The sequence below is a fragment of the Lagenorhynchus albirostris genome, chromosome 10 (genome assembly GCF_949774975.1).
Source record: "Lagenorhynchus albirostris chromosome 10, mLagAlb1.1, whole genome shotgun sequence".
Classification (NCBI taxonomy): domain Eukaryota; kingdom Metazoa; phylum Chordata; class Mammalia; order Artiodactyla; family Delphinidae; genus Lagenorhynchus; species Lagenorhynchus albirostris.
The window spans coordinates 5,800,334-5,823,538 of NC_083104.1; the positions used below are offsets into that span (position 1 = coordinate 5,800,334).

General features: G+C 43.1%; 1 protein-coding gene across 6 annotated transcripts in view; it reads left to right on the top strand.

The window, feature by feature from the left end:
- The window catches only part of VGLL4 (vestigial like family member 4), a 151,489-nt gene that overhangs the window by 68,840 nt on the left and 59,444 nt on the right, over positions 1–23,205 (top strand). The window contains exon 1 of one of the 6 annotated variants that reach the window (XM_060161172.1): positions 1,608–2,126. The exons of 3 other annotated variants lie outside the window; for them this stretch is intronic. In XM_060161172.1, the coding sequence (XP_060017155.1) occupies positions 2,045–2,126 (82 nt within the window). In that variant the 5' untranslated portion in view covers positions 1,608–2,044. Of the gene's footprint in view, positions 1–1,607; positions 2,127–3,196; positions 3,231–6,644; positions 6,677–23,205 lie in introns of those variants that run through there. 2 more of the 6 variants (XM_060161176.1, XM_060161177.1) reach the window with 2 other exon arrangements.

A 23,205-nucleotide genomic window follows, 5' to 3' on the forward strand; every position in this document is an offset into this window, starting at 1 on the left:
AGCACAGTAATTGTTCTCCACAACCAGCTGGGTAATTGAATTTGAACCAAAACTATCAGTTGAACTTGAATCTGTACCTAAAGATATTAAGTACAATAATATATATTAGATGCTGTAAGAGTTTTCTTCTGACCCTCCCCGTCAAGTACCATCAAGTATTTTAATTACAATTGATGGTGTACATACCTTTCAGTATAGCTTATTCAGATTCTAGAATATGTAATCTAGCATTAATAAATAGCCTTGTAAATTAAAGCTTGTGAAATCTCGATTTTTCTGTTGCCTCCTTCACCTGCTGCTATGCCAGTTACTCCTATTGCAGCAGGGACGGCAGCAGTATTGGGTGTTGTATTTATCTCCAAATAGGATTCAATTAGAACAACTTGTCGTGAATATGCCTGTTACCCAAAGTGCAACTGCTGATCTTTTAACATATAAGCCCTTGAAATTATTTATCCAGTTCTTATTTTAGAGTATTACAATGTCCAGTCTTGGTCTACAGTATAGCACACCCCTTGGTATTTTCTAAATCTCCAAATAGCATACAATAGTATTAGCATAGAAACACCTCCTGTGGCGAATTACTAGTCTATTCATGGTGCCAAAAGCTAGGTGCCACCTCCAAAGAGAAAACTATTTTTCCCCTTTATTTTGCCAGTGTGTTCTTCACATGCTGAAGATTCTGAACTTTCAGTGATTTACGGACTCAGTAAATAGCTTTTGGGCACCACTTGTGCTGGATGTTGGAGATGTGAAGTTTAAGCCCCAAGTCCTTACAGTAAGACGTGATGTGCTGGCGTGCTGTTCTGTTAGCCTCTAAAACACAGAGGGGCAGCTTTCCTATGTGCAAAATGAAAATAATTTTATCCCTCCCGCCCATCGTGTCAGGTAGGCTTCGTGTTTGGGATATGTAGTCTTACTTCCTTAAACTCTCTCTTTCTCTCTTCCTGTTTCTCCTTATCTTTCTCTCTCCCTCTTCCCCTCCTTATTTTTTAGAAGGTTTTAAGGGAATAACACACTCTAAAAGTAGTTCTACCAACTATTTTGGGAGCCATATACCATTATTTAATCCCTCTGAGCCCCAGTTTCCGCTGCTGTAAAAAGGTGATACCATCCCTGACGTGTTTATGTGAGTTGTTACGAGAATTATGAGAGAAGTTATATGTAACATGACATTGAAATTTTAAATATACAGTTAAAGTGTAAATGGACCTTGTAAAACGACTTTTAAAAGAGAAGGAAGGGAAGAAAAGAAATATGTGGTATATGTACCACAGCAAAGCACTTTGGGTTTCTGAAACCCAAAAGTGAAGCTACACCAGAGTTAAATTCCATGGAAGTTTGCTTCCATGATGGATTTTTGACTTTGTACTCAGCTCCTGAAAAAGCGACTTCCTGGGTTTTCTCTTCCCTCCTCCGGTTTTGCAGCGGCAGGGCTGCTTCCTGTCAAGAGCAGCTCTGCCCCGGCCCCTCCTGCAGACTCTCCACCTCCTCCTTCTCTTTCTTTCAAACACTTAGTACATTTAGAGCCTGATCTTGTGCAGAAAACATCCCTGACATGTGAAGAGCCCCGGGGATTCAGTGAGCATGCTCCGCGCTCCCTCCCGCTGGGAAGAGGAAGCTCGTCCACATACGAGTCATTCCAGGCATAGTCGGCGTGTCAGCGCAGTGAACTCGCAGCGGGCTGTGAGCGGCGCGAGCGCGGCTTTGTCCTAGGAAATGGGCTTCGGGTTTTCCTTCCTTGCTCCTTTCTTACGTCGAAGAAAGACCCGTAAAGACTTCTGAAACGATTTTTAAATGCTCCATTGAGGATCCAGGACGTATACCGTCTGCCCACGAACCCTTGAAGGGTTTTCTGCAAGTTCGATTTTGTGTGCGTCTTTTTTTTTTTTTTTTCACTTTTACTTTGTTTTGATCCGAGGCCGGGCCTCCCTCTTTGTGAAGTTTAAGAGAAGAGCCAGGAGCTGCTCAGCACTAGTTGATTTTGGAAACGTACTTTTTCGGGGCGAAAGCAAAGAGCTGGTTTTCTGTGCTAGCCCAATAAATGCTATTTATGAAGATGGACCTGTTGAACTACCAGTACTTGGACAAGATGAACAACAACATCGGGATTCTGTGCTATGAAGGTAGATGTTCCCTTCTAGAAACTGCTACCCTATTGCTTGGGTCAAGGCCACTCCTCCTTTCCGGTTCTCATTGCCTTCTGTGCATTTTGTTCTCTTTCTTGAGACTTTAGGATGCTTTGAAAGGCAAGCGGTTCTTAGGTACTGTTTTCAGGACAAAGTTTGTTGTTTGTATCTTAGCCTTCAGGGGTTACAGTGGAGGTGGGGGCGGGGCAGGGGCGGGGAGGTGGGAAAATATACATTGTTAAAAGTTTGCTTTATGCTTGCAACATACTAACTCCTCACATTTTAAACTCTTTTAAATTGTATTTCTTTTTTGATTTCTGTTGGTGTTTTCTTTAGAGGAGGAACTTCTGGACCCAAGTAAAAAGTTAAACATGCCAGGTTTTCTCTCTCTCTCTTTTTTTTTTTTTTTTGCTTTCATACTTACACTATCTACGTACAGTATTCCTGTTGTAGTCCAACAGCCAGCAAGAACTTTGGATTTTCACGTAGAGGGGAACAGAAAGTTACAGTGCGTTTTTGTGTTCAAGAGCGATTGTCCCAAACAATGAAGAATTTTTCTATTCAGTTTGGGGGCCTGGAAGGGCACCCATGTCACAGAGCACAGACTGGCCCTTTGTCTGATTTCCCGTTTCCTGTACAGCTCTGGGAGAGTTCTGACATTGAAGGATGTTCCCTCCACACTCCTGTCCCTTGTGGAAGTGATTGCACAACCCACCAACCAGAAAGCTAAATTAAAAAACAAAAACAAAAAAACAACTCGGAAATCTTATCACTTATTACCTCCTACTAAACCATGAGGTATTTCCCCACTGCCCTGTAGTATTTCAAGCTGTCTCTATTAGTAGTAAGAAGAGAAAAGGGAATTTCTTAATCCAACATTATCTACGTGCGATTTGAAAAAGTGGTAATGGTCTGAGTCTGAGTAGCCGGAGACACATCTCCGGGGGAATTCAGCTTGGCAGGGGAAGTGTTTTTTGTTTAACCACATACAAATCAAGGAGACTTCTCCCTTCTGATTCAGCAGGAGAAGTTTCCATGTCTCTGCCTATAGTGAACTGAACATTGCTCTAGAAAGAGAAAACATGGAAGAAACTTGGGAGGGTGAGCCGATCCACTTGTATTTTTCGTGTAGAAACTTTAGCCCTGTTGCCCAAGCAGTCAAAAACTTACCCTTTCCCCTTCAAGGAAAAAATCTCATTCTTGGTTTTATTTAACTTTGTGGATGAGAATCTCATATTTAAAGTAGTCTTTTTTTTGTTTGTTTTAATCCTACTTGTTCCAGGAATGCGAATTTTGGTGAATTGCTTTCTTTGAATCTGCTGCTTTAGGTATCATCCTGTTTCTAAAGTCACTCATTTAAAAGGCACACTTTTTTTTTCATCTTTATTGGAGTATAATTGCTTTACAATGTTGTGTTAGTTTCTGCTGTACAACAAAGTGAATCAGCTATACGTATCCATATACTCCTGTATCCCCTGCCTCTGGAGCCTCCCTCCACCCTCCCTATTCCCACCCCTCTAAGTGTCACAAAGCACCGAGCTGATCTCCCTGTGCTGTGCAGCTGTTTCCCACTAGCCATCTATTTTACAGTTGGTAGTGTATGTATGTCAGTGCTACTCTCTCAGTTCATCCCAGCCCCCCCCCCCCACCCCGTGTCCTCAAGTCCGTTTTAGAGTGGTCTAAGCAACAGGCCACCAGGCGTGTTTCCTGTGAAATTAACATTGCAGTTAGTTGAAAAGAATTTTTTTTCAGTGAACAAGAAACTGAAAACTTCTAAGGCACTTTCTGTTGGATTGTCTTTGTCATCGAGTAATAAGATATTTTCAGAATAAAACAAAGCATAATTATCAGCCTGAGAGAGGAATATAGGGATTATTAGGAAATTGATACCATGTTAATTTTTTGTGTCTGCAGGTGGTGAGGAAAAGCTTACGGAAAGCTTGTCCAGGTTGATCTGTTGTTTAGTAGGTACCATACACGAGAGTGGTCTTCTAGGTTCCCTCCTTAATTGGGAGGAAGAAACTTTGATTCTGAAAGTTGAGTAGATGTGTGGGATGATGTGCTGTAGTCTGTTTGGTTTAAACATCTGCTGCTATTTTCCTTATTATGAAAGTTAACATTATTCTAACACCAAAATAAATACACAGGAAATGAAGAAAAGCACAGCAAAATCTGAGTGGTGTTTATAGTGGGCTGTTTATGTCCTAGTGGTTTTCTCAGTGTAAACATTGCACACATCTGCTCTGAACTCAAAAGGGTGTTTAGAAGATGGGCATAAATCTTAGATGGGATTTTTGGGGGGGGATAAGAAAAGTTGGAATAGTTATTGTTCCTTTTAAGTCCAGCACTTTGAGAGTATTCGTATTAAATCTATCAGCTCACCAGCATTCCAGGGAAGTTATTTGCAAAACGGAATGTACAGTTGGTGGGCAGTGTTTGATTTCACTTAGGGCCCAGGCATGTTTCACGTCTCTTAAAAATAAGGGACAAAATAGTTTTCTGAATTTTTAGTCTTAAGAAGGTAAGATGTTGACGGTTAATTATTCTCTAGGTTAGTTGTACTGTTTTCCTTATTTGTATTAGAGCTCTACTCCACAAAATAAACCATGTGTCTGCACCATCTTTCCTCAGCCTCTCTAGGAACTTATGCACAAATAGGTCTTTTTTAGCCAATTCTCTCATAGCCTACAAGGTCTTCCTAAAACCCCACATTTAGGGTAGACTCCAGATGGCTTAGATATGACTCTCTGCTGGGTGTCTGCTCCTGACTTTCACCATAGAACTCCACAAGCATAATTGAAAAGAGAATTAAGGAAAAAAAATGAACCACAAATAGATTTGGGGTGGGGACCTGTTGGGATAGGAGAAGATGCTTGGCAAAGGGCAGGAAGAATCTGCATTTGGCTAACTTATGGAAACTAGCTACCTTCATTGGTGATAAGCCAATTAGCAGAACTCTGCTTGGGTATTAATGTGTCTTTTCAAAAGTCTCTGGTGTATTGCTGAAATTCTCAACAGTTAGCCAGTTCATCATTCATCACCCTTCCTACTGTATGTTCAAATCGTGCCCGCTTGAATCCCAGTTTTGCCTCTTATCTCCTTGAAAAGGAGCCTTCATTTTTTTCCCCTCTGAACTCCTGAGAATGCGCCACTAATAGACCGAAAGCCTCATGAAGGCGGGGCTTCGTCTTGGTCACTGTATCCCTGGGTCCTGGCACAGTGCCTGGTGTGGCTCTCAGGAAGTGGTGGACTCAGAAATCAATGAAATCTCTCTGTCGGCAGCTGTGGTCGCTGCTGTATAATTTAGCACTTAATTTTATACTGTCTCATGTTCTCTAATTATCTAGTTATTGCAGAGCTATCCAGGGCCTTAGATATAGCTAATGCATTTGCCTTGTTTTTGCCAAGAAAACTGAGACCTAGAGAGGTAACTTGTCTGTCCGAGTTTATTCAGAAAGTTTGTGACAGAATTGAATTGAGGAGCAAAGTGGTTTCAGTTAGGCTGTGATTCTTCTATACCGCACCACCTCTCCAGAATTATTTGATGTCTTGCCTCCTTAATTAATCATCACCTCCTTGATGTTAGGGGCCGTGCTCTGTCCCAGGGACCTTCACAGCCCGCAGCACAGGGACAGCATCTTGGATCACGATGCACAGCTGAGTCTGACGTGGATTCTTCTTTGCTCTGAAACCAGTTGTTGGTCTAGGTTCCCAAACTCTTGTGATAATCAGGGAAGACGGTAATCAGGGCTCTAGGCGAGGAGAGTCCTCGGAATTCGCTTTCCTCGCTCCTTTGGCACATAGCTTTGCTAACTTTGCTCTGACTGCAGGGGAGGAGGCCCTGTGTAGATGCCAGTCACAGAGAGTTTCCTCAAGGGACCAGGGAGCTGGTTCGACCATGGACTTTTCTCAAGATGGCTGATAGTTCTATTTACATAATTACTTAGTGCTGAAAACTTAGGTCCTAATAAATGTACTCCTGGTTGGCCGTGGCTTTAAGCTGCTGTTAGTGATACTTTAATTATGGGTTAAGAGCCATTAAGGTGTAATTTGGTAGAAGAATTCTTCCCTTTTAATTTAATGGTGTGATTTATATTGGGAGAAAGGAAGAATAGATTGTATCTTCAGATCTTCTGAAAGTTTAAGAGAAGAGCATTACAAGTTCCTGGACTTTTAGAGCTGTTCATTGTTTCAGAACTTAATTATCACTTGTTTCATCACAGGCTACATATAAATGAATTTTCTGGAATTGAAAGGAAAATGTACACAACGAGGGTGGTTGAGTCGAGTGAGACCCCACTAGGGATGTGAGCGAGGCCCATGCCCTGCTGACGGATTTGTTTTGTTTTCTGCCAGTTTGACCAGCAGCAGTTTAATGGAGTCCTGGTTTCATTGTTCTTTGTCTAATGAGCTCAGAGGCATCAGGAAACTTAGGAGTGTCCGGTACTAGTGAGTTGAAAAGGGCACAGAGCAGAGCTGCTTTGTACTGGCTGTATTCTGTCCCCCGCCCCGAACATCAAGTGACCAGCTCTTCACCCAGGGGTGAGGTAAAGTGTCTGCAGCTGTTTTGCTGTGGAAATTCATTTTACTGTAGCTTTTAATTTGTAGGAGAGGGTCGGGAGTGAAGGGGGAGGGGGGGATGGAGAGCTGGAGAGAGAGGGGGGAGGGGGGAGGAGGAGAGGTTGGGAGGAGCTTGGTTAATAAAACAAACTCAGGTGAACCCAAGAGCTCTCCCGCGAGGACCTGGCCAGTACGTATTCCTTGTATCTACAGTTTGGGAGGGAACGTGTGATTATCCCCTCCTTCCTTCCGGCTCCCCTCCCTTGTTTCTCTACCCTTTTCTGGAAGGATTATTTTACTTGGCTGTTTCTTGGAACCTACACCAGCTTTGTTTTGGAAGGCGGATTTCTCTTCCTTCCTTCCGCCTTACTTCACTCTCGTCCTCAGGGCCTTCAGTTCCTAGGGTGCTTGGATTCGTTCGCTGTGAAGGAAGATCATTTTAAAAACACACCGTAAGATACGAAGAAATTCCCCCTCTGCGTGTGAGAAGATTCGATACCTCTCCTTAATAGTTCGGTTCTGCTTTATTGTGAGGATGTTGCAGAAAACTGGGTTTTGTCGTGAAGAAATTAGATCCAGATTGAGCACTTCTGCATGTACACAAAGATATAAAATCAGTCTTACCAGGGATTGTTTCTGACTGTATCTGTTTTATCTCTCTGTATCTGCACGTTTATTCCGTGACTGTTTATATTTAGTGGTGTCTATGTATATACTGGGCTCCTTGGAGCTGAGCTCAAGCCTTCCTCAGCAACGTCAGTTTGTCTTACAAAATAGTCCCTCTCCCTTTTATTTTTTAATGAATTCATATATCAGCTGCTCCCCCCACCCCAACCCCCCCAAACTTCAACCACTTTATTTTAAAAGCAGAGTCTGAAATTTTGATTTTCTCTCTTTTGCTTTCTTTCTCTCTGCCTTCCTGAATGTTACATGTTCTACTAAGTTCTGAGGGATTATTGCCATCCGTTTGCTTTCTTATCTTGCCTTTTCTGCATTTTCTTTCTTAGAATTCTGTAGATTGTTTTAATTTCAGTGTATTGTATACAGGATATGTTTTAATCCTAACAATGTGAATCACTTCTAGTTGAAAGAATGTTTATTTATGCTAAATAAAATAGAAAATCTCTTCTGAAAGTTGTCTTTAATTTGTGGCTCTTTGTATGATCTTTTCTGAACTCTTAACATTTCACCCATCTGTTTGCAAAGAAGTCTGTAAACATAACAAACTGAAAAATATTTAGTAAGTGATTGGAGAAGACTCAGTACTGTGCTTTTGTAACCCAGTATCCATTCTCTCAAACATGTATGGAATGCCTCTGCTCTGCTAAGGAATGTGTTAGGTCTTGGGTTGATCTTTCTCTGTCTGTGTCTGTCTGTCTCCCTCTGTGTGTCTCGGTCTCTTAACATTTTTTGTTATGGAACATATATAGACATAACAGTACATAAAACATATGTGTAATTTATAGTTTAAAAACAATCAACCTTGTAATCATCATCAGGTGAAGAAGTATTCAACCGCCTCCTTCAAGTGTTCTCTCCCAGTCAGAATTCCTCCCGACCCCAAGAGGGCGTCGCAGTTGTAACTTGCTTTTCTTTATACATTTACTACCTATGTGTGCCATTCTAGACAAATTAGCTTAATTTTGTCTGGTGGTTTTTTTTTGTTTTTTTGTGGGTTTTTTTAGCCCTATTTGATTGGAATTATCCTGTAAGTCTTCTCTGTGTCTTGTTTATGAGATCTTTTAAAGTAGTGGCCATGTCCTAAGAGGTTGTCTTCTCCATATGAAGCCTGCTTCTCGGGTGGGGGACGGCTTCACCCTGGAACTTTCGTGGATGTCCCAGCCTCCCTTTTCACTCACCTGCTGCTGCCCTGTTAACAGACGTGGTGTTGCTTTGGTCTGAACTTTTTTTTCAATCAGTACTTTGGTCACAGTCGTCACCACTGTTAAAGCCCACCAGCATCCATGTGTAATGGAAAATTGTGTGTTAGAAAAATTCTGCCCAGCACAGATGTAGAGAACAAACGTATGGACACCAAGGGGGGAAAGTGGCGGTGGGGTGGGGGGGGTGAGGGGGTGGGATGAATTGGGAGATTGGGATTGACATGTATACACTGATGTGTATAAAATGGATAACTAATAACAACCTGCTGTATAAAAAAATAAATAAAATAAAATTCAAAACAAAAATTCTGGCCATTTTTGGAGAGCGCAGGACTGGGGGAGGGTGGGGGGACGCTTCTGGAGATACATAGGTTAATTAGGGTCTGAAGAGAAACTTTAGTTGTGCATTAATGAGCAATTTGCTTGAAGGCTGAGACGTGTTACAAGTCAGCTTTGTCGCAGCGCCAGGTTTCCTTGGATGGTAATGCAGGGACTTTTAGATATACAGAAAAAGCTTAAATTGTTTGTTCCAGTACTCAAACAATACTCTGCATTGTATAGAGATGGCTGCTGGAGAGCAACAAAGAGCTGAAACAATAGGCGGCCTCATGCACCACCTAAAATTATGAATGAAGAAGGACCCTCCGTATGTATCCCTCTTGGTGTTTATTTTATATCTGTTTTGCATGAAAAGAGTTGCCTGTTAATCCTTCTTGGCTAATGATTAGATTTTAATGGAGTGAATTCCAGAATTGAAGGGTTTGAGGCAGATGCTTTCTGCCGAGCAGTGTAGCACAGTGTTCACACTCCCTCACCTTACGCTGGACAGAGCCTGTGCTGTTTCCCTGTTCAAAGTCGAGGGAGTGATGAGTGCACATTTCTGCATGTTTCCCCCCCTTTGAAAACAAACACACTTCCATGACGTGGCAGCCCTATTAAAGTGACAAGGGATTAATTTAAAATTTTATTTCGTTGTTGGCAGCTTTCTCCTGTACCCATTTTCTCCCTTTCTTACTATGCGTGTCCTTTTAAACTATTGTTTTTTTATTGATGAGCAACTGATAAACTATTGGCTGACCCCACAGAGAACCGTGTTTTATTTCCCTGCTGAAAAGCTCTGACCTCTTTGCCAGTGCTTAAAATCACCCAGGAGAGTGATTTGGGTAGCTTTTTAAAGAAATATGTAATAGCAGCTATAGTACCAGGCTAGAAGTTCTATGGCGTGGAGGGTAAAAGGGATGGAAAATAGTAGTCGTTCTCGGTGTGAAACCTATGTAAAGTTCTGTAACACTGACGCACTGAATTCCCCATTGGGAACAATTACCACCAATTTCTGGAGATGATGATGGAGCCCTTTTTCTGTTAGAGGCTTTATTTCAATAAAGGGAGGGAAGCGGTAGAGTGAAGTAGAATTCCAGGACTAACAGCAGACATCAAATATTGCTCTTAGCGTCCAATAATAAATATAACACATAATATATATATATATATAAATAAAGTGATATATATATAAATATATTTTTACATATTTTCTCTATATAAATATATAAAATACATACACACACGTGTATACCATACATGGTTTTATATTTTGTTCGACAGAGAGAGAGAATGAGAGAGAGCCTTCTTGTAGAGTGGGAAGAATCCTTAAATACCATTTAAGGAGAAAATAGTGGAACCACCACATCTCCTTGGCTTTCCTGCCTGCAGGCTGTTCAGAATCTGACTCCATCCTTCTTTCCTTTCCCCTAGGCCCAGTGAAAGGCTGGTTCTTCTATTTATGCTCACAGGTCCCTACCCTCTGGCCTCAGGGACTTATCAGTGATCGGTTTCTTTTCTGATTTCCTTTCTTCTTCTTCTTGGGTCTTTCCCTTCATCGTGTGCTTACGCACAAGTCTCTCCCAACTTTAAAACAAAAACTAACCCATCCCTAAACCTTGTGTTCCCTTCTTACCTATTAGATCTCTTTTCCTTGCCATCCAGGTTATCGGAAGAAGGTCCATGTTCTCTGTTTAGCTTCTGTCCATTCGCTTCTCATTCCACCGCCATCTGATTTCTGTTCCCACGACTCCATTGAAACTTTTTTGGACAGGGTCACTAAATGTTACCCTCGTGGCACGTTCAGTGGACACTTGTTAGTCCTTGGTGGTTCCAAATTCTTAAAATTCTTACATCCCTTGGCTCAGAGACTTATCAGGTCCCCACTCCATCGTGAACGAGGTGCTGTGCGCGGCATCGTCAGGGGCTTTATGTGCTCCTGGGGGTGGGTAGGAGGGTACATGAGAGGGAGGCAGGCTGATAAACATTTGTTCTGAGCTTGAGAATAGATTGGAAGGAAATAGGAGAAATAGGAGGGGACGTGACTGTGCGATGCTTTGGGCAAGAGGTGGTGGCAACCCCAGTCACAGCGGTGGTCGTGGAGTTGGAGAAGGGGGTAGATTTGAGAGATGTTTGGAGAGAAGACTGAAGGGCGTGGTTCTGGATGGGAGCAGGGGAAGAGGCAGATGACGGGGAGGATAGCGGCTGCTTCCTCAGCTTCCGGCTTGTCCACGTGGAGGGACGGGTGCTGCCATTTGCAGAGACGGGAAACACGGGGAAGACTGGGTTCTGTGGTGAGATTGTGAGTTTCATGAGTTTAGTTTTGGGTGTGTTGAGTTTGAAGGATCTTTGAAATTTCAAATGAGAGATAAGTATTAGAAAGTTGAGTATATAGGTTTAGAGCTCAGAGAAGTGGCCACTGCCGGAGATGGTAATTTGGGATAGAGAATAAGGATGGTCACCTAGGAACAAAGACTAGAATAAGAAGTTGAAAAGGTCCTAGGAACTCTTCTTTTAGTCAGGTCTCCATGGGTTTTCTTCATTATCACTAAAATAACCGCATCACTGACCCCACCTCTCATCACGTTCCCTCTGGGCCTTGGTCTGTAACATCACGGGAGTGTCATTCCTCATGTACCCCTCCAGCCTCATCCTCCACTACTCTGTCGCCCACGTCATGTCTCCCGTCGCTCCTTCACCTGCACCTGTGGTCCACACACACCCGACTCCTTCCTTCCAGTGAGCCGTGGCCTCTTCCTGAAATTCCACCTCTTCTTTCTCATGACGCCTGTTAGCCTCTCCCTCAAGGGCAGAGGCTTCTTCTGGAAAGTGACCCTCTTCACCCCTACCTTCTTGGCAGGGTTAGGTGTTGCGTTTGCATGGCGTGCCACGTGTACTTCTGTCAGAGCATTTGTACTCACCTGTCTGCCTTGCTGTAAGCTCTGGGAGGGCCGGGCCTTTGTCTTTGGTCTCTTTGTTCTTAGCATCAAGCACCGTGGTGTCTGCTTATGAGTGAATCCACTCCACTGTCTTTTCATTAACGATAAAGAGACATTGGAATTGTGTGATTAGCCCAGGGATGCTCAGTTAGTTGAGAACACAAGGGAGTTTGTTAATTCTTAGAATGTTCTTAGAGGGGGGACAGAGAGCCAGGAAAAGGAGGCATATGAAGGTTGGGGGGGCACTCTTTAAGGCTCAGTGTCTGTAGAGAAACATTTTGAAGTGGGCTGGTTGCTTAGAAATAACTGCCCCTCCTCATCTGTTTTTTTGTTTTTTGTTTTTAATAGAAGGAGCACAGCCCACTGGGGAGACACATCGATCTCATCATTTTATTTTTATATTTATTTATTTATTTATTTGTTTGTTTGTTTTTGGATGTGTTGGGTCTCCGTTGCTGTGCACAGGCTTTCTCTAGTTGCAACGAGCGGGGGCTACTCTTCGTTGCGGTGCGCGGGCTTCTCATTGCAGTGGCTTCTCTTGTTGTGGAGCATGGGCTCTAGGTGCGCGGGCTTCCGTAGTTGTGGCGCGTGGGCTCAGTAGTTGTGGCGTGTGGGCTCAGTAGTTGTGGCGCACGGGCTTAGTTGCTCCGCGGCATGTGGGATCTTCCCGGACCAGGGCTCGAACCCGTGTCCCCTGCATTGGCAGGCGGGTTCTTAACCACTGCGCCACCAGGGAAGCCCCTCATCTTGTTTTCTAATCACTTGCCTTTAGTCTATGAAGTGAACTGATCATTTATGGGAAAATATTTAATACCTGTTACGTGCCAGGCACTGTTGTATGTGCTGGGGATGTAGATGTCAACAAAATAGACAGCAGGATCCCTGAGTTTTAGGAGCATAACAGCGAAGATGGGAGGCACACAATGAAGATGTAAATAAAGAAGGTAATTACAGGTTATGAAAAGCGTTCTTATTACAGGTTGCTGTCTCTTAGCTGACTTACTGTTTACAGTAGTTTTATCCACGCTCAAAAAGTGACTGCTTGCGTTCCCAAGCTTTGGGTGGATGATTTCCCTTATTGTCTTGTGAAGGACTTTAAACGTATGTTGAGGAAACTTGAAAAAAGTTTCCTTTGGAATCTTAGAAGTGTGGAGTCTCCTACTTGGTTTATTCACTGTGATCAGAGTCAGACTGCCTTGCTTCATCGTACCTGTCTGTTATATTGGGAACTAGTGTTTATTGCAGTCTTCTCAACTTAAAAAAACCCAAGATAGTCAAATGGTTCATTTGGGTCCTAATAGGAATAAAATATATATTTAGAATTTACAAATTCAGTGAATTAAAAAAAAAAAGCCCAGGAAATCAATGGATTAGTTGTATGTTCTTTTTAAACTACTCTAGTCAGACCTTAAAAGATATTGCCCTGTCTGGGATAGATCCTCCAGTAACCCAAAGGAATTTTTATTGGGAGCTCTTATTTTGTGATAACAGAGTGTTTGCTGAGGGCTAGACAAAAAGTCAGTCTTGGACTTCATGTGGATAATGGACTGGAGTGTCCCACCTGTTTGGTTTCCTTTTTTTCTTTCGTTTGCATTGAGACATAATTAATTACGGTGAAATCTTAAGGGCATGGGTTCAAGAATTTTCCGCCTCTGTTTTTACTTTTTGTAACCACTACCCAGATCAAGACATAGCGCATTTTCATCACCACAGAAAGTTCCTTCATGCCTCCTCGCTAGGCGGTACCCGTCCCCCAGAGGTAATGTTACCACTGCTTCGACTCAGTGGTCATAAATTAGTGTTGCCTGCTCTTGGGCTGCACGTCAGTAGAATCATTTGATTCCAGCTTCTTGTGCTCGGCGTAATATTTCTGAGATTGGTCCACGTTGTTGCCCAGATTAGTAGTTTGTTCTTTTGGATTGCCCTGCTGTAGTCTGTCACACGAGTATATCACAATTTGCTCCTCTGTTCTCAGGTTGATGGCCATTTGTCTTGTTTCCAGGTTTTAACCATTATGAATAAAGATGCTCTAAACAGTTGTTTCACTGTGGCAAAGGTATACCATAAAATTTGTTATTTTAGCCGTTTTTAGGGTACAGGTCAGTGGTATTCGGTCTGTTCACTTTGTGGTGCAGCCTCCGAACATTTTTATACAAGCCTTTTTGTGGACATATGTGCTCCTTTCTCTTGGATAAATACTCATGATGGAATTGCTGGGTCATTGGGTAAGCTGAACTTTTTTTAGAAACTGCTCAACTGTTTTCCAAAGTGGTTGTACCATCTGACGCTCCCACCAGCAGCACCTAAGGGCTCCAGGAACTCTGTGTGCTCACCAGTACGGGGTGTCACCAGTCTTAAATTTTAGCCCTGCTGGGGGTTTATCATTGGACAATATCCAGGTATTTTTCACTGTTAACTTATAATCCGTTACTTATTGGAATACCTGCTAGGACACTGCTGATTGGTACGATGTGCCAAAATACATAGTCTCTGCTTTGGATGAGTTGATGGCCTCAGTTAGAGGCTGGAATATGTATGTTTGTTGTCTAATTGCAGGGCAGAGGTAGTGATTTTGGTATTGTTCAAAGGAGGGGTTGTTTTTCCAAGTGGATAAATCCAAGGCCATGGAAACCAGGAGGCAGCCAGAGTGAGAGATGTGAACAAACACCAACGTGGCACAGAGGCCTCTTTTTTTGGGAACACTTTCCTGTAGTATAGTGTTGCTTTGCTTTAGTTCATGTTGGGTGATGATTCATCTACCCACTGGCCTGTTAAAAGAAAGCTCAGGGATTAAGGTCTCTCAGCTCCAGTTTGATTTATCTCCTGGTTTACCTCCCATTCCCTCTTTAGGTTCTTCTAATCTGTGACTCGCCCCCCCCCCCCTTTCGAATGCCCTCCACGCTCCTTTCCAGCAACATGAAGTCTATAGATCCTTCAGCCTCCATTTATAAAACTTTACCTGAAACTCTTTATAGGCAGGAATAGTACTGTAACCTGTTGAATTCTCAATTCCTGGCAAGATGCCTTGTTGTCTTTCAATGTCTGATGATGTTTATATCCTTTTCTTTTGAGTTTCTGTAGAGTTTACAGTCTGTAATACTCATTTAGCAGTTAGAGCACCTTGTATTTTGGTATCTTTAATGTAAATACAGCGTGACATTGAAAGCAAACAAATGTAACAGCTTCCATCTAAATAGGTAAGGTGCTGAAGCTTGTCTTCAAAATAGTTACCCTGGAAAATTACACACTTAACCCTGTGATGATCTCATTCCGAGAACACTGCCGGTGATTTAGAAGTTGCCTTCATGGTCCGAGATACATTCTTTTGAATATTTTAAAGTCACCAGTGATTAAATATAGATATTAGATGTTTGTAGAGGGCTCATTCTCTGCCAGGCTCAGTTCTATGTAAGTGTGCCTATAAAATGATGAGCTGCTCTTTCCTATGTCTTTCTAAAGCCAGTTCCACAAGTGGAGTTTGAAAATATATTTTAATCAGTGACAGTTTTCTTTGGAATAAGTAGGTTCAAGTCATTCCAGAGTGACTGCCTTGGAAATGACAACACTCGCATGCTCACCAATAATTTTTAAAATTCAGTTTTATTGGTGTGTGTGTGTGCGTGCGTGTACACATACGCAAGGCAAGGAGTCTACTATCTTTTGTGTATCCCGCTGCTAGTAAGTAGCACGTCTTGCTGTGACGTGGCCGGCACTAAGTGAGTGCGTGGTGATTTGAGATCACATAGCCCTTATTTTAGAGGGCTGAGATAATCTGGCTGTTATGCGAGGTAGACTGACAATCTCTGGCTTCATCTGTGTACTGTTCAGCTTTGCTCACTCATTTGTATGTTTGTGAAGTTCTAGCAACATGTTCTTCAGCTCACTTCATGGAAGATTTGAATGCTGCCTAGTTTGCCTGTGAGGGATTTTCTGTAGAATGACTCCCCCATTCCCATCGCTGATGGGGGATAATCACAGCTTATAGTGGCCACAATGGTGTCCAGAGTGCAGTTCAGGGAATAGTTGGTGCACCTTAAAATACTTATTGCTGCCTTTAAAGGTTTTGAAATCTTCAGCTGTGCTAGGTCTTATGTGTCATGAGGAAAAAAAAAAAAAAAAATCAAGTTCCTGCCTTTCCCAGGCCTTATCTTTTAAGTAACAAGAGGAGAGCGAGAGAAACTCCGGTGACATGAGTGACACTGGGACACATACATACCCATACAGGGACTCATGTTGTTTTGATTTTGTGGGGGGGGGGTGTGTGTGTGTGTGTGTGTGTGTGTGTGTTTTGCACAGTTTATTTCTTTGGGTTTAGAAACTTTCCCTTCTGTGTTTGATTCATCTCACTTGGTTACATCGTAGCGGTGACGGTTGATGGACTAATTCTTCTAATGCGCAGGGTTTATCTTGAGAATCTTGGAAAGATAAGGATTCACCATATTTACTGTCCTCCATGTTGGCTCTGTTTCTGCTATAGCTTTTAAAAGATGATAGTTGTTTTTTTAATCTAGTGTTTTTTTAACAGCTTTACTGAGATATAATTTGCATATCATAAAATTCTCCCGTTTAAAACGTACAGTTCAGTGGTTTTCTGTATATTCGCAGAATTGTGCAACCATCGCCCCGATCTAAGATTAGAACATTTTCATCAGTGTCAAAAGAAATCTTGTTCCCACTGGCAGTCCCTCTTCATTCCTTCTCTTCCTCCCGGGCCCTGGTAACCACTGGTTTACTTTCTGTCTCTATAGAGCTGCATGTTCTGAATGTTTCATGTGAGTGGAATCATATCATATATGGGTTTTTGTGACTGGCTCCTTGCACTTAGCGTAATGAAAGGCTCACTCACGCCGTAGCAGGTGTCACTGCTTCATTCTTTTCTATGGCTGAATAATAGTCGCTTGTATGGATGGGTCCCATTTTATTTATCCAAAAGTTAATGTTTTTTAAGAAGCAGTAATAGCTCCTGGATAGAGGTGAGGCTGAGCAGTTATACAGACTATGATGTCTTCTTCAGCCCTGAAAAGCAGAAGAAAGGCAAACCGTTTCGTTTGCTGATCTGCACTTGAACCCCAGCAAAATGTCATGGTCACAGTCTTATGGTGTAACCCCCTGGTGCAGTCGCATGCTTTATTTTCAGTATCTGAGTGATAATTTCTGCTCACAGGTAGACTGACAGTCTCTGCCTTTGTCTTTATCCTGTTCAGTTTGGGGCACTCACTTATACGTTGCACAGATGGCTCTGGAGGAAGATGGTAGATTCCTCGCTGTCAAGTAATTTGCACTTTAGTTGTGGTGATTTATATACACACATCTGTGTGTGTGTGTGTGTGTGTGTGTGTGTGTGTGTTTATGTATGGCAGTGAAATTGGAGTTTCTGTGTTAGACCTCTAATTTTACATGGATGTCTATTGATAGGTATGTATGTATATTTAGAACATTTCTATTATATATAAAGTTAAAAAAATATATATCTATACATATGTACCCAGATAGATAGGTAGGTAGGTAGGTAGAAGGAAGGTCTTTGGCACTTCAAAGACTTCAGAACCATAATGTCATTCAACCTGAACCGTAATGGATTATCAACTAAGTGTTCTGTAGTGTTGTTCTCAGTTATCGTGGGGTTAGACAAGGCAGACTGCTGAATGCTAGCAGTCCTATCTAGGAGGCGCACTCATAGGATAAAAGCAATGTGCTACTGACATTCACACGTAAGTCCTGCGTACTGTGTTTAATGATGTCACCTGGTTTTTCAATTTATTTGTGCTTTGTAATAAACTTCATATATCTAGACATTTGCAGGTTTCTTTCCCGTTTTTTTTTTTTTTTTTTTTTTTTTTTTGCGGTACGCGGGCCTCTCCTGCTGCGGAGCACAGTCTCCGGACGCGCAGGCTCAGCGGCCATGGCTCACGGGCCCAGCCGCTCCGCGGCATGTGGGATCTTCCCGGACCGGGGCACGAACCCGTGTCCCCTGCATCGGCAGGCGGACTCTCAACCACTGCGCCACCAGGGAAGCCCTGCAGGTTTCTTTAAAAGAAAAACAACAACCTTGTAATCAGATGTCTGCAAGATGACTTCTAGGATAAGTGTTTCCCTCGGTACAGATTCTCTTTGAATTTTTGTTAAAAAGCTTTCACGTATTTAAAATATCTAAAAAGGTTCTATACTTTGTATCTCTGACATTCATGGAAACATCACCTCTTGTTAAAGTCTTCCATAAATGTTGCAGTCTTTGTGATTATTCTCCTTTAGAGTGTTCTGAGTCCAACTGGTATCAAACAATGTCTGAATGCTCAGGATACTGTTAGGACTTTGTCACTCATGTGAGCTTTTTGGATGTCTAAATGATGCCTACCCTGACAGATGTTTCCTGACATTCATTTTACTTGCAGGATTTCTCTCGTGTGGTTTCTCTGCTGTACAATAAAGTATGACTTCTGGGGAAAAAAGAAAGAAAATGTGTGGCCACAGGTCAGGAGCCAGTCCTCTGTCATGAAGCAGCGTTGGAAAAGCAACCTGGGACAAAAGAAAGAGCCTCTGGTACTTTTGAATTTTGGGAGACAGAAACCTTTAGAAATTAGCATGAGATTCTTTGTAAATTATTTTATTTCTTATTTTATGAATATGCCCAGCCTGAAATGAGATGTTTTAAAAGGCAGATCTAGCAAAGGGCGTTTTGACCTCCTCCGCTGACGCCACTTACCCGGGCCTGTTCTTAACTCAGTCCGCAGCTTGCCCGGGAGTGATCGCCGTGGCCTTCAGTTAATCCTGGGGAGCCAGCCGGGCGCACGCTGGCTCGCTCCTGCTCAGCCAGTTGAGACTAGTGTCTGCAGTTAGAGTACCAGTTCCTCTGCTTCCCTGCCCCTCTCAGTTTTCTAGGCTTGGAGAAATTTACAAATCAGTAGCCGTGGACTCCATCTGCAAAGCTTTTATTGAACATCTCAGGGTCCTAATCCAAAGCTTTTGGGGGAATGAGTTGTTTTATTATGTAGAAGACATGTAGGAACTCTATGGCAGGAAATGCATTACAGGGAATATAGGGCAGCAGATGGTGAACCCATGTTCCTTATGGGGAAATTGAGGTATCGGTGAGGGTCCCCTCGCTGAGGTTCTGAACTCTAAAGAGGTGAACATTTAAAATAATTAGGCAGAGAAGTATCAGTACATCATTGTTTGAAAACAGGGTCTCCTACAGGTGGTTTTTAGGTATTTGACCTGTTACCGTTGGCTGGAGGAACCAGGACGGCCTAACTCTTGCTGTCTGTACCCCTGGTCCTTCGGGCATTTCCTGATCAGATGCTTGAGCCTTGAGATACTCAGTCATCAGTTCTCCTTTTCAGCAACCACATCCCTGTACAAACACCCCTTAGGCAGTTGGAAATGTTTGATCAGAATATTGGTTGATCATAGTATTGATCAGTTTTGAAAGTGAAGAGGCACAAGAGAAGATACCCACTAGCGTGCATGGGAACGTCTGGGGGGCATGCTTAATGACAGATTTTGAGGGTCCCTGGACCCCCTGGGACTGGGTTCGGGCCTAGGAATATGCATTTTAAACAAGCATCTCGGGATTCTGATATAGGTGGTCCGGGGACATTGAAAAACATTGTACCGAGTGGTGAGTAGGAGGAGCTGCATGAGACACAATAAGGAAAATCCCCACAGACGATGGGAGTAAACTGAGAACCACTTTTGCTTTAAGTAGGAGCTTGGTGTAGATCATGATCAGACTTAACCAAAAGTTAATTTACTCCCAAATTTTCAGGAATACATTTGTCACATGAAGTCAGTTTCACCTGAAAAATATTTAGCATCTTACAGAAAACCGCGAGAGAAAGAATGTAATTCCTCCTTAGTATACAACACCTATTTTTATTTTTGGCTGCGTTGGGTCTTCGTTGCTCGGGCTTTTCTCTGGTTGCGGCGAGCGGGGGCTACTCTTCGTTGCGGTGCGCAGGCTTCTCACTGTGGTGGCTTCTCTTTTTGCGGAGCACGGGCTCTAGGCGCACGGACTTCAGTAGTTACAGCACGTGGGCTCAGTAGTTGTGGCACACGGGCCCTAGAGCCTGTGGGTTCAGTAGTTGCGGCACGTGGGCTCAGTAGTTGTGGCTCGCGGGCTCTGGAGCGCAGGCTCAGTAGTTGTGGTGCATGGGCTTAGTTGCTCCGCGGCATGTGGGATCTTCCTGGACCAGGGAGCGAACCCGTGTCCCCTGCATCGGCAGGCGGATTCTTAACCACTGCGCCACCAGGGAAGTCCCTACAACACGTATTTTAAACTTTTTGCTAAAATAAGATCCTTTGCTGCTTCTGCTTCATACATCCTTCCTCTTATTCCTCCCAAGCAAGTCCCCGGTGCCCTGACAGTGTCCCAGTAGACGATCTGTGGTCTCAGTGGGGTACCCTGATAACGTGTGGGTGAATGTGGAAGCAAGGATTTGGATGTGAATGAGTTGGCATCCCTTTCTCCATCTCGGTTTATCACCTCTGGGCTTTCAGCCACCTCTGGGATTCATAATAGGTGTAATGTGAGAATCTTCAGTGAATGTCCCTCCGCCTTTGAGAGGTTGGAGCATTAGCCATTTAAGTTATTTGCCGAAATACCGAGTGCTTATGTTAATTGGATCATCAAAGACTGAACCTCCCTGAATGAGTATAAGAAAGAAAATGCAAGTCTTTCAGGCCTCAGTTCTCAAGGCAACAGATGGAAACCTCTCAATTACATGAGCTCACATCTGTCCCTCTGATTTGACTGGGTCTGTGCCACAATGTGCTATGGAATTAGTGATTCTGTAATCCCTGGAAAGCACGGTTGAAGTGAGATTGACAAAGAGCTAGACCCTCAAGGTTAATGGCACAGGGAGAACAAGAAGCCTGGAGAACTAATAGTGAAATACAAATGTCAGTGGTTGCAAACTGCTCATCCATTTAATTTGCTGGAAGTTAGTATAGTCTAGTAGACCCCAAATTAAAATGTTTCAGTATTGCTTTGTTTCTTCATTAGTCTAATTCCCATTGACCTTATGTCAAGGCTAAAACAATTTAGAAGCACGGCTAGCATGGGAACAGTTTTAATGACTATTGTCAGCATGGTTTTAAAGGAAATAGGTTGGCAAAACATATGTAGGTTCTTAAATCTATTAATAGTGTGAAATTTTATTTCTTTGTTTTGTTAAACCATTAACATAAGGCTTTGGGGGCTGGATTGAATTTCTGAAATGCCAGAATGTCCATGGTGAATATCACTGTTATTTATTATTTAGGAGTTTGCTACCCAGGTGTATGCAGTGGGTGTTTAGCAATGGATGGGGCCTCATTCTACATAGGCCGGCCTATCAGAAACGGCATGGCAAGAGAGTGGCTTTTAGGAGAGCGTTTGTAATAAAATTTGCATACCTTCTAAACGGAAGTAAGAGTAAGGATCAGATTTTCGTTCCTATGCCTGAAGGACATAGATAAGGGGAAAAATAGATTTGAATAAAAAGACAGGATCGGAGGACATTTTTACAAAGCAAATATCTGGTAGGGGACTTGTGTGTAGAAGATATAAAAAAACTCTGACACCTCAACTTTAAGAAGACATACAGATGGCCAACAGGCACGTGAAAAGACGCTCAGCGTCATTAGGAAATTGCAAATCAAGACTACAGTGAGATACAACGTCATACGCACTAAAATGGCTAAAATAAAAGAGACAATGACATGTTGGTGAGGGTCTGGAGGTGTTGGAACCCTCCTATGTTACTGGTAGGAATTTAAAATGCTGCAAAAGCCCCTTTGGAAAGCAGTGTGGCATTTTTCTCAAAATGTTAAAACGCAGAGTTGCCGATAGGTCCAGCAGTTCCATTCCTAGGTGTATAGCCAAGAGAACTGAAAACATAGCCTCACAAAAATCTGTCCACGAACATCCATAGCAGCATTATTTATAATAGCCAAAAAGTAGAATCAATCCAAATGCCCATCACCTGATAAATGGATAACTAGAATGTGGTATATGTCATATGATGGAATATGATTTGGCGGTAAAAACGGATGTATTGGCATAGATCATGGATGAACCTTGAAAACACTATGCTAAGTGAAAGAAGTCTGACACACCAGACTATACGTGTGATTCTGTTTCTATGAAATATGTCCTGAATAGGCAGATCTATAGAGATAGAAAGTAGGTGCATGGTTGCCAGAGAGTAGGGGTCGGGGGCAGCGTGGGGAGTGGCTGCTAAGGGGTATGAGTTTCTTTCTGGGGGGATGAAGTATTCTGCCCTCAGACTGTGGTGATTATTGTACGACCCTGTGAATACACTAAAACACGTGGAATCGGGCACTTTATTTTATTTATTTATTTTTAAACATCTTTATTGGAGTATGATTGCTTTACAATGGTGTGTTAGTTTCTGCTTTATAACCAAGTGAATCAGGTATACGCATACATATGTCCCCACATCTCTTCCCTCTTGCGTCTCCCTCCCTCCCACCCTAATCGGGCACCTTAAATGGGTGAATTTTATGGTATGTGAATTGTATTTCAGTAAAGCTCTTGTAAAATTTGGAGACTTGAAGTGGAGAACGTTGTTTGTTACTGTTACTCCGTTCATTTGACTCTTGGCAAAGTTCTACGTGTGCCTTTGCTCACGTGAAAATACTTGGCGAAGTACCGTTAGCTTGATCATGAGCCTCAGTGGTGGCACCTGTAGTCAGTGCCGTGGGTGTCTAGGCTTTGTGTCTGGTGCTAAGGGACTTCCCTGCTGAACACGATACACAGCTCTTCTCAAGGAGCTGACAGTCAAGTATCGTGCTTTCTTTATAATCACTGCCAGCTACCTTATAGAGAAACAAGTCAGTGCCATGCATGTTGTAAATTAAGATACTCTTTACAGAGAATAAGTGGTGTGTTTGTCAGGGTCGGGTGTTGGGAGGCTGGGGGTGAGGAGAGGAGGGGATGGAATTCCAGGGGAAGCAGTTGACAAGGACAGGTGTGCAGATGGCCACGTGTCCATGTGAGTGTGCTGCTTTCCGGCTCGAGCCTAGCCGTTTGCTCCGTGTGGCCTGCGGGATGAAGTCCACACGCTTTCCTGAGTGTGGCCAGTGAAACTGGCCGCTCCGGAACTTCCATGCAGGGCCACTTCTGTGGGGGGCAGTCTGATTGGAAGCGGGCGGAGGGAGGGCTCACGGACTTGATTGGCGCCCGCCTGCATAGCAAACTAAGTTTTTACTCACAGTCATTGATTTGAGGGGGCCTTGGAGGCGCTAAAGCCTTTGTACGACCCAAGTCTAAGCTGTCCCCCTTACACCACTGTCTGTGGGGCTTTCTTTTCTCTGCCTTGTCCTCGTGCTTTCACCGGCCCTGTGTGCTCCAGCAGCTCAGGGGTGCCATGCTGT